Raw genomic sequence first — 11264 nt, 5'->3', positions numbered from 1 at the left:
TGGGTAGTGGTATGGTGACGTATTTGAAGTAATGCTCGCTTTGTTGCACGGCGTCAGAGACGTGAGCGGAGTCTTTTTGATTCGTTGGGTGACGCCTTAATTAGTCGGTGCACGCGTCACACAAACCAAGCGCATCGCTACACATAAGACAAGAAACGAGGGAAGAGATTTGGCGCGGCAGGCAGAGACGCAGCGGATACCGGAGGAAGGACACCGGCCCTCCGTCTGCTGCTTCCTTGTTTTGGATCGAGACCCGAATACAAGTTCATTGCTGCATAGCTTTCATCCGCTCTGTTTTCCTCAAGTCTGTTGCGAGCGTGTGGGCTCGGACGAAACGACCGCGAAAATGCCGCCCGTGGAAAATGACAGCGGGAAGAATGACATCAAGTCCCGGATCCAGCAGCTGATCGACTCCAACCAAGTGATGGTTTTCAGTAAAAGTTACTGTCCATACTGTGTGAAGGTGAGACGCCTTTGCCCCCGGCCTTTCTTTTCACTGCCGGAAACTTGTCGGGCTCCGTCTACTTGCTGGATTGTCTCCTCCACCAAGTAGCTCAGCCTCGATATTCATTGAAGCCATGTAAACGTATATCCACAGTCTAACGCTCTGCTCCTTGCTTAAAAGAGTCGTTTCTAAAGTTCTCGCCTTGTTCGGTTTGTAGAAAGTCATCATGCAAGTTAAGATGCAATTACTGTTGTGAATTCTTACAATGTTCAGTTCCAAACTAGCATATCTACTGAAAACAGACGGTCCGAAATACACGATATGAATGCGTTATTGGTCCAAAGTTATGAGGAAATTGTGCTTTATTCCTCGGCTGTTATTCATCACTGTTGTATTTTCAGGTGAAAGACCTGTTCAAGGAGCTGAGCGTGGCGTGCAATGTGGTGGAATTGGATCTTATAGGTAAATTTGTTACTTTTATATCCTGTGATAACAAAACAGACTTGGTGTTTTGAGAGATTGAGAGTTGCTGTGCACGTTTTTCTTATTCTAGTTGTCATTAAAGTTTATAAGTTGTGCTTTTATTAAACTGCATCCCTGTTTGGAGTTGCTCGCTGCAATGGAAATCTTATCTTTATGTTTCAAAGACGGATGTTTACTGAGTCTGTGCTGTCATGTAAAGCGAGAGAAAATGCTGAGTCACTGTGGAGAGCTGTTGGCCCTCAGCCATAGCTGGCTCGGCTCTGTGCTGCCTGCCCGTTTAAATATGTTATGTCACAGGAGTACGATGATAATTTTGTTAATCAATGACAGACCCATCCCCTGAATAGATCGGACCACCTGTCTTTATTGTCTCGTCTTCAATTAATGATCCACTGACTTGATGGTGTTTGCTTTCATAGGCAAGAGAGAAAAACTAAGATGATAAAAATGATTTTATTTTAACATGCTTTGCATCCTAGCGCGCACTACGGAACACTATTGGAAAGGGTTTTGGCTCTAGTGAAAATATTTCAATTTGTCTAAAAACAATAAAAAGTAGGCTGCACAATATTGAAAAAAATAACTGGTATTGCGGAGTACTGTATTTGGAAAGCATTGCGATGAGTCCCACAAGTTCCTTTATGCAACTCTGTACTCTCAATAAACTATGATTATTATTATTATTATTATTATTATTATTATTATATAAGTAGCAGGAGCTTGAACAGCAGGGTACTTATGTTCATGCAACAGATCATCAGATTATTCAGGTTCATTCTGACGTTTAATTTTGATTTAAGATGGTGTCGCCTGATATCGAAACTACTGCAGCCCGGTGTTGTCAAACTGTAACTCGGCTGTGGCAATAACATCAAGGCACGGCCGGGGCAGTGTGGTCTTTTGGTTGACATGACCATTTTATAATCTGAAATATGTCCATATTTTTGACGCTGACTGTCCTCTGTGGACTTTTATCAATTGCTCGATGAGTCTCTCCAGTTCTCCGCACATCTGCATTAGCAGACTCGACAAAGCTCAGTGGAGAAAAGATATTTCTCTGTGAAACTTGATGCTCAAACAATGAAACAATGATGCTCAATAAGCGTTAACAGGTCAGTAAAAAGACGGAAAATTTCACACTGTGCCTCAATATCACTGTCGCACATGCCCACATCTCGATGACAATGTTTCCAAGATTATTGTGCAGCCCAAATAGGAAGTTAAGATGCAATCTGAAGTTTCTTTTCTTTTGATGAACAAACTTGATTTGAATTTGAAATTGATGAGGAATATGTTCATGATCAGATGATGGAACCAACTACCAGGAGATGCTGCTGGAGATGACTGGACAGAAGACTGTTCCCAATGTCTTCGTCAACAAGAAGCACATCGGTGGCTGTGACAAAACGATGCAGGTGATAGGATTTTTTTATTTATTTTTTTAAATCAGCACTTATTTTGACAATTTGCTGTATTTCACTTCTTCTGTTTCAGTCAACTTCATCTTTTTTATATGAGTCATACAATAATGAAAAATCATTAAACACATCGGACCTTTATCAAAGTACTTTTTAAACCACTTGTTATACAAGAATGCAACTACTGAAATCATTAAGAAATATAATTTATGGAGAATAGCATTGACATTTTGTTAAATTTAGGAAGTTGAAAGAATAAATTATGGAGAATAACATTGACATTTTGTATAATGTAGGAAGTTGAAAGAACAAATGTTGAATTATACAAAATTTCTAAATGCCTCAACATACTACTCATTTTTCTTTCTTCAGGCCCACAAGGAAGGCACTTTGCAGCAGCTTCTCGCTGGGGAAGAGTATGACTACGACCTCATTGTCATCGGAGGAGGGTCTGGTGGCCTGGCCTGCTCAAAGGTTACTCAGTTTTCATCCATGTCACTGTCTCAACCTATTTAATAGCTGTTGTGCAATTTAGTTTTTTTCTTAGCGAGCTAACGCAGGCTGTTGTAATAAGTAACTTCATGCGCCGTTGTTTCTCAATATCAGGAAGCGGCTTCAATGGGAAAGAGAGTCATGGTTTTAGACTACGTGGTGCCCACACCAAAGGGAACCACTTGGGGTAAGATGCAACTCTTGTGTTATTGTTCTTTTGTAATCGGAATACACTAAAAACTGATGGTTTTATGGAGGAAGGAATGGAAATTTTAGCCCAATAAGCTTGGATTTGAATTTATTTCTAATGATACAACAGTGGCCAAAGTAGCAGACAAAGATGCTAGTTGTTTGATAGAAGTATAAGAATTAAACTCGCTGTGATGCTCAGGTCTCGGCGGAACCTGTGTAAATGTCGGCTGCATCCCAAAGAAGCTAATGCACCAGACAGCCTTGCTGGGAACCGCCTTGCAGGATGCCCGGAAATTCGGCTGGGAATTTAATGAGACAGGTGAGGACTCTGAACAGCGACCCAGAAGGTCACGAAGGGGGGACATCACACCGTCATGGCGTGGTAAATTGTAGTCACTCAAGACGATGTTTTCTTTGTTCTTTTTGAGCATTTTTGTCTTTCTGTCTCTGACCAGTGAGTCACAATTGGGAGACGATGAAGAACGGCGTCAACGACTACATCGGGTCGTTGAACTGGGGCTACAGGGTCGCGCTGAGAGACAAGAAAGTTGATTATGTCAATGCCTATGCTGAGTTCATAGAGCCACACAAAATCAAGGTGAGCACTGAGGACAGTCAACACAACAGTGTTCTCTGTGCTGAGTGTTTTGCTATGGTTATGACCATAAAATGCTGTTTAATTCAACAGTGACCTTTGTGTTTTCAAGAGGGCTCAGCCTAGAGCTATTATAATGTGTGGGTCAGCCATGTCATACTCAAGCACTAGCCAGCATCTCTGTCTTGCATCTAGCCATCAGTGTAACCATAAGATCCCATGACATAACTTAATGATGTTTATTGTTTATGTCTGGCGGGTAGAAAGCCCTTCCAGAGTGTACTGCAACAATTTAAGCGCCTCTGTCAGTAGAGCCAAAGACTTCAATCATGTTAGTGCTCCCGATGAAAAATAGAAGCAGTATAGGTCAGCTTACCAACAAACTCGGCTCTCAAGTTTTTGTGATTCCTTGTTGGTAGGCAACAAACAAACGAGGAAAGGAGTCGATCCACTCAGCTGCTAAGTTCGTCCTGGCAACCGGGGAGAGGCCGCGATACCTTGGAATCCCAGGAGACAAAGAGTACTGCATCACAAGGTGGGGCCTAAAAAAATAAAAGCTCTGTGTTGTTTTTCTTTTTTTCCCCTCTGGTGTTAGATGTGAGGAGGAGGCTTCTGTTGTCATAGTGTGATCTGTAAAACCACCGACACAGTCTTTTAATAATGAAGTCACTTATATCCTCTGTTGGAGGCTGTGTCCCTCAGGACATTGATTCGTCTGTCAGCTGTTTGCCAAGTGACCTTGAAGTGTAATTTCAAACGACTTATCATTGAGACAAACTTGATTGAAAAGATTGTTCTCTCCACAGCGATGACCTGTTTTCCTTGCCGTACTGTCCTGGAAAGACTCTGGTGATCGGCGCGTCGTACGTCTCCCTGGAATGCGGAGGCTTCCTTGCCGGCATCGGACTCGACGTCACCATCATGGTGCGGTCCATCCTGCTGAGAGGCTTCGACCAGGACATGGCCAACCGTGCCGGCGAGTACATGGAGGAACACGGAATCAAGTTCCTGCGCAAATATGTTCCCATAAAGGTCAGTGTCCTGTTGCTTAGGTCATTGTTGATGATGGTGTAGCAATGAATTGCTGTTTGTCTGTGGTTGCCAGGTGGAGGAGCTTGAAGCAGGTACTCCTGGCAGGCTGAAGGTGACAGCCAAGTCCACAGAAACGGACGAGATCATCGAGGGAGAATACAACACTGTACGTTAAAATTCCTGTTTTACCACTTCCTGCTTTTTTCTCATTACGCTTCCTGTTTGTCTCCTGTTTTAGTATAAAGTACTGCTCTCTTCATTTAGATTTAAAATGAATCTTATTTATTAATTTGACTGTTGAATTTCAGATTGTTTCTTTCCTGAAGCATCTGTTTGAAATGATTTCTATGTTTTTAGGTTTTGATTGCCGTCGGCAGAGATGCTTGTACGGACAAGATTGGCTTAGATAAAGTTGGAGTCAAAGTCAACCCAAAGTGAGTCGACCTCGCCCTTGTCTACTGTGTCAGTAAAATTGCGGTTGTCATGGTGATTCAGCAGATATTTCTTCCTCCTGGTTCTCAGCCAGGGTTTTGTTCTTCGGTTGATAAGACGAAGGGATCTGTGTACTCCCGCCTCATTGGGTTCATTTACCCAAAGTAGGTCTGCACATGCCTCCCCGAACATGAAATGCTGGTTTTCTTGAAGACTTTGTCAGGATTATGAGGAGCTTTAAGAGCTTGTGAGTGGTGTGCAGTCTTGTGACTGGAGTAGTGTACAGGAAAATCCGAACCAAAGTGATTTGCAAGGCTATTTTTTTTCCTCCCATACTTCAAATGTGCTTGGAGCCATACTTCACCTCACACTCACTCAGTTTTTGCTGTTTTGCCTGAAAGGTTTTATTGCAAGAACCTGAGAAGATGTGATTATTTTATTTTCACTCTTATCTTATTTCTTAATTGTATGAAGTTAGTTTACTTACTTGTGGATGTGATTTAAAGGGACATGCTGTGGACACGAATGCTAAAAGGTTATTTTAAGTATTGGATCGTTTATGGGCCATGCAAGTATTTTTGAACAAACGTGGTGTCTAAAAAGTTTTGCAAATGATGGTTTCTTGTCTAAAATGGGAATGTTGGTTGTGTTCCTTTCCCTATGCAATGCCCAGTAATGATTAGTCTAGTACAGGTGGAGCAACACAGCATTCCCAAGTGACACATTCCTTTCACTTAAACTGATGGATTTTATTATGAATTAGGTGTCTGTGCTCACAGTACAATATGATATGTTACTTCATTCTAAAGCAAAGGTACTCGCACAAGTATGAAAGACTCCTAAATAATTTTTTCCCCAAGTCAGAGGGCCACTCATTGAGGTTGGTCAGGTGACATGCTGTAATGCAACACTCAAAACAAAAACTTAAATGGAACACATGCCTCTGTCGCAAATTATAAATCTACACCTCAGCTACAGTCTCTTTGCTCATTTTTCATTGTATTTCTGCACATATGTGATAAAGATTCCCTGCAAGTCAGTTTTCCCTGCAAGTTTATCATTCACTTTATCTGATAAGTTAATTGATAAGGTCAATGTCCTAGTGTTTTTAACTGGTCTGGGTCAGACTGAGCAGCCTGATGGTCTTTCTCACCGTCAGTGAGAGAGGCCATCATGCACATTTACAGAAACGCATCGTGGACATTTACGGGAACATGATGTTTTTTTGGCATGTGTTTTGTGGTAAAATCCCAAAAGAAACAGCATAATTAAGTCCGTTGTTTGCGTAACCTATGTCGTGCATTCCAGCCGGACATGTGAAGAGATGGACCACGGGAGGACAGCTGCAGATTAGAAAAAGATTTACTTATAATTAAAAATCATTTTTTATTGTCGCCAATTTGGTAAATGTCAACACTTTACCTTCTACTTCAATGTTTTTCCACTGCATTGTTTTTAACAGTTCTGTCACACTTTCCAAAAAATCCTGACAGAAACCCTGGTCTTGCTCCTTCTCAGGGATTGCTTAACTCCCTTATAGGGTTTAAAGAATAACAGGGACCACAAACCATCGCCTATCCAGCAGCGCCATTCTGAAGCTTCAGGAAGATGAACTTCTAATTTGAATTTGTTACTTCTTGTCAAGGAACGGGAAAATCCCAGTCAATGATGTGGAGCAGACAAATGTCCCGCACATTTATGCCATTGGAGACATCCTGGAGGGGAAGTGGGAATTGACACCAGTTGCCATTCAGGCTGGAAAGCTTCTAGCTCGACGCCTTTATGCCAATTCAACACTCAAGGTAGAAAAAAATGTCCATTTCAGACTTGACTTCTCTGTAACTACTATTTAATCCCAACAGTGTGACTACGTCAATGTCCCCACCACTGTTTTCACTCCGGTTGAATACGGGTCTTGTGGTTTGTCGGAGGAAAAGGCCACTGAGTTGTATGGGCCTGATAACATTGAGGTAACACACACACACACACGTACATATAATTTATTGTCTGTTTTCCTGCAGAGTGGTGTTCAGACTTTCTCAGCCAATATTTCTCAGCACTTCATGGTGTATGTTGGCAGTGATTCTTGCAAAGTGTTTGGGAAGGGCCTCGGTTGTAGCTGGTCTTCCCCTGCCCTTTGGCCAACCCATCATTTCAGACACAACATCCTTGAGTGTAACCTTTGCCTGAACACGTTTGAGGCCTAACTTGTCATGCAGTTAGAAATGTGAGATGATAGTGTCGAGTGAAGTAGAACTGTGTCAGCATTGATGTCCTGAAAGAAATTAAAATGATCATCCTGTCAGTTTAGATCAATCCAGAGTTGATTATTTATTGGTGTAATTGTTGTACTTTTTACTTTTGTAATGCCACTAAGCTCAGTGTTTCCTGGTCACTGGTGGAAAAACCTAGTGACTGGAGTTTGAGAGGCTATATATTGAACCTCAAGTGGTTCATGTCTCATAAACTCAGTTGCACTGTTTGTCCCATTTCCCCAAGGCTACATATATAAATCTATGAACTACTGTTTTATCTGTTCAATTTAAATCTAAATCATAAATGAGTTTTTTTCATGTGTTGTGCTGCTCAAAATGGAAACTAGTTTCTTCTCTCCTCAGGTGTACCACACTCTGTTCTGGCCTCTGGAGTTCACCGTTCCAGGAAGAGACAACAACAAATGCTATGCCAAAATCATCTGCAATAAGCTGGACAATGTAAGTCCATAATTGTCTGACATGAGTTTGGGTTTCCCAAACAGATGCTGCCTACTTTTTTTCCATGAGGCCTGGAACAAATATATAATTATTTAAAATCCTCACAATGAGGAAAAATGTGGGGAACCCTGTTTGTTTGTTTTTCGTTTATTTCTTTTTTGGTTCCCATTTTCCACCAGAAAACCACTCAGTCACTCTTGGTTTCAATGTCTGCAGTGCATTTGTCTAAACTTTCTCCATATGTGGCTTTTGTACATTTGTTTTTAAAGCTGCTGTGTTTGATATGGCCCTGTGGGGCCACAAATGGCCCATTCTTCCCTTCCACCATTTGTTTGGAATCAGAAGATCGAACTGCTCTTGTCTTAATAGCTCCATCTGCCCAACCTTCTATTAGTTTTTAATTGTGGTATCAGTTTCCTGCGATTATGACCAGATCACATCTCACCATCTTCAGAAAAGTGGCTGTATCAACCATGCTAATCCTCTCAGGACCACTAATGATGAAGTTGTCACTGCAGGACCGAGTCATTGGCTTCCACTACTTGGGTCCAAACGCCGGAGAAGTGACGCAAGGCTTTGGTGCCGCCATGAAATGCGGCGCCACCAAGGAGCACTTCGACTCCACCATCGGCATCCACCCGACCTGCGCCGAGGTAAGGACAGAAAATTCTCTTTCTTCAGTTGAATTGATTCGAGGATTTGTTTGTCTGCAACCAAATGTGAAATCAATATGGCCGTGTCCATTTAGGCACTTACATAAACAACATGGGCCCCTCTCTGTCTCATTTCCTTCTTCCCCTCACACACTTGATACTGATCTGATTAAACAAAGAGGCCAGACACTCAGAGGAGGATCTGTGTGGAACAGTGTCAGACTCTCCAGTTGGACATCTTCCCTCTCCACTTGTGCTTCTTGCCAAGTAATACGAAGCATCAATTCTTGATCATTTGTATGCGGGAGCAGACCAGTGGGAACCTAAATGTCAGGTACATAACCGTGTAACAACAGAGTTGGTGACGGGACTCTGCAGTCGTGCTGCATCAACAAATACTCACATTTGCACTGTTGTTGATTTAAGAACCTTTATGAACATCTATTGGGTCCTCTGTGCAGCATTGCCCTGCAAACCAATAATACAATAATGTATTTTGGGTTCCTGAACATGAAGGGTAAAAAGGCAAATGGTAATTCTAACCGTCAGCGACCGGTGCCCTTCACATCCCCACTTCCCTCGTGTCTGCTGAAATTTGAATCATAATATCCAGACACTTCAGCATGAGCCTGTATAGGCAACTGAGCTTAGTTTGGACGTTTCAATCATGATGGAATGATATTTGTCGATCATATCGTGGCAGACAGTCGGGGCAGATTTTTGTTCCAGCCCAACTAGAGGCAACTTGTCTCAAGAGTCATGAAGTGACTGTCAGAAACTATCCGCTGCTGTTCACTGCTTTTACATGCAGAATCTTGGGGGTCTGTTTATCATTTTAATGACCCCTCCCACCTCATGTGTGCCAGAGATACTATGTTTCTTGTATGTGTCTACAGGTCTTCACCACCTTGGATGTGACCAAAAGATCTGGTGACGACATCACTGGTGCTGGCTGCTGAGGTTAAACCCTGCTGGTTTAGCAGGATGCCTCCTTCGATGATCCGCCAGCTCTGCTTCTCCGTCAGTTAAGCTCCGATGAACCTCCATCACCAATGGATGATTATGGGCAGCTTTCTCAGGACAAGTCATACCCTCTGCCCACATAGCTTGCTCTGGGAGTTGCTGGATCTGGCTGATTTGGGGGCGTCCTGCTGAACAGCGGGGTTACTCTGCTTTCACTCCTCCAGGGTTTCATCTCTGTGTCTTTCTAAGAGGAGCCCCAGTGCACTGCACTATCCTGTGTCAGTGTCTGGGCTGTTTGTGACGTCTTTGCCCTTAACCCAAAATACTGTGGTGGGCAAGGGTCGATGTACCTCTGTGGAAGCTCAGATTGATTCCCAAATTCTTCGTCCAACTCTTTTCCCGTATGGTTATGTACACGCTGAATTAAAATTAGTGCTGAATTTGTTATTGGACAATTTCATCCAAACTACACTGCTTTCCAAATGTGAGGTCCAAACTGAGTCTTCTTGTGAGGCTGGGGGAAAACCGAACTCGAGAAGAGAATTGAGTTGAACTGAATGTTCAATCACTTAATGCCTGTGTGCTTCGCCATGCTGTCTGCCTCTTCATGTAGCCATGTGGAGTTTGTATTCAGTCTTCTAAAAGTGGTCTCTGCCTCCATGAATGTTTGCAGTATGAAAACATTAAAGTGAAATATTTCCTTCAAACATGGATTGTTCTTGTGTTTCCTTAGTCACTCGGGAGACAAGCAGGTGGTAGAGGGATGTATATTTGTGGACCGGTCTTTCAGGAATGTCCTATGATTTGCATGCCCAGCCTTCAACAATGAGTATTCACAGAAAGAAGGTCAAATCAGTTCCAGTTCTGCAGGATGACTTTGTTGTTACAGTCACAAGTGCATGACTAGCCGTGAAGTCCTTTACAAGCAGATTCTGTCAGATTGTCTTGGAATGCACAAGTGATCTTCAGCAGCAAGAGCTCTCTCTGCTTGCAGATGGCTTCTGTGCAGCTGGTGCTGAAACCATTTAGTTTGTTGGAGAGCTCATGTTGCAATAAAAAAATGTATAGGTCTACTTGGCTCTAACAACTAATGCTGTATAGTGCAACCTTAAAAGGTCGTCCAGTTATATGAACAAATGTCACACGTAACCGGCAAAATTTAAGTATAAAAACGAATTTATAGATCACATTTGCTCTGGTCCGACTCTGCATCCATTACTTTGCAATTGATGTGCTTCAGCCGGCCGCTACAAAGGATCCACCTCGACCATCAAGCTCTGCCAACAGTGAAGGGAGGGATTCATGGCAGCATGTGATCATCCAGATCAGACAGACGGCCGTCATTCATCGTCCACAGGTGGCGGCAGGGATGAATGGGGAGCAGAGTCTTTATATCTGCTCACACCCAGCTGCACTGGTTGCCATGGCTCTTCATTTGAATGGGTCACCGAAATAATCTTTCTGTGACGTCACATTCGCCAACATTGCAGCACACTTGCATGCTCATAAGCGTGTCTGAAGAGTGGAGCTAGTGACCTCTGACCTCTCCCCGCCCCACCTCCCGTTCAATCATTACCATTTGTCCCATGACTGAATTTGACATTCCTTTGGATTTCCAGTAATCAGTTTCACGCGTCCTTATGGTCATGACTCACCCGCAAAACACGCAAGTCAAAGGTGTGACATCATGAGTTTCAATTTTATGTTTTAGTTGGAATGTAGTTTAAGACCTTTACCGTTATGTGCGACGATTGAATTTCACAATGTCAGTGCGCCCTCTGCTGTTCAGTTGTAATTCTACTATTACAAACAAATAACGGACACCAGTCACTGACATCAAGGATG

General features: G+C 42.7%; 1 protein-coding gene across 2 annotated transcripts; it reads left to right on the top strand.

Moving 5' to 3' along the window:
- Positions 1-136: 136 nt before the first annotated feature.
- On the top strand, positions 137-10126 carry txnrd3 (thioredoxin reductase 3). 2 transcript variants are annotated; one of them, XM_053868087.1, is made up of 16 exons: positions 137-463; positions 847-907; positions 2234-2343; positions 2719-2820; positions 2953-3025; positions 3230-3412; positions 3486-3628; positions 4045-4160; positions 4432-4657; positions 4731-4823; positions 5015-5091; positions 6735-6891; positions 6952-7059; positions 7708-7803; positions 8322-8456; positions 9353-10126. In XM_053868087.1, the coding sequence occupies exons 1-16, from the start codon at positions 347-349 to the stop codon at positions 9413-9415; spliced, it is 1860 nt and encodes a 619-aa protein (XP_053724062.1). In that variant the 5' UTR covers positions 137-346; the 3' UTR covers positions 9416-10126. The 2 variants fall into 2 exon arrangements, with proteins under 2 accessions (XP_053724062.1, XP_053724063.1); XM_053868088.1 differs by having other exon boundaries at positions 138-463; positions 3230-3349.
- Positions 10127-11264: the final 1138 nt, after the last annotated feature.

This window comes from Synchiropus splendidus, chromosome 6 (genome assembly GCF_027744825.2).
Source record: "Synchiropus splendidus isolate RoL2022-P1 chromosome 6, RoL_Sspl_1.0, whole genome shotgun sequence".
In the NCBI taxonomy this organism is placed as follows: Eukaryota; Metazoa; Chordata; class Actinopteri; order Syngnathiformes; family Callionymidae; genus Synchiropus; species Synchiropus splendidus.
The sequence above is the reverse complement of the archived record's forward strand: the minus strand, read 5'-3'. Positions and strand labels throughout refer to the sequence as shown.

Coding starts and splice junctions, on each gene's coding strand:
- txnrd3 (XM_053868087.1), top strand. CDS start 347: ATGCCGCCCGTGGAAAATGACAGCGGGAAGAATGACATCAAGTCCCGG. Junction 2,821..2,952: donor GTGGCCTGGCCTGCTCAAAG/GTTACTCAGTTT, acceptor TCTCAATATCAG/GAAGCGGCTTCAATGGGAAA. Junction 4,658..4,730: donor GCAAATATGTTCCCATAAAG/GTCAGTGTCCTG, acceptor TGTGGTTGCCAG/GTGGAGGAGCTTGAAGCAGG.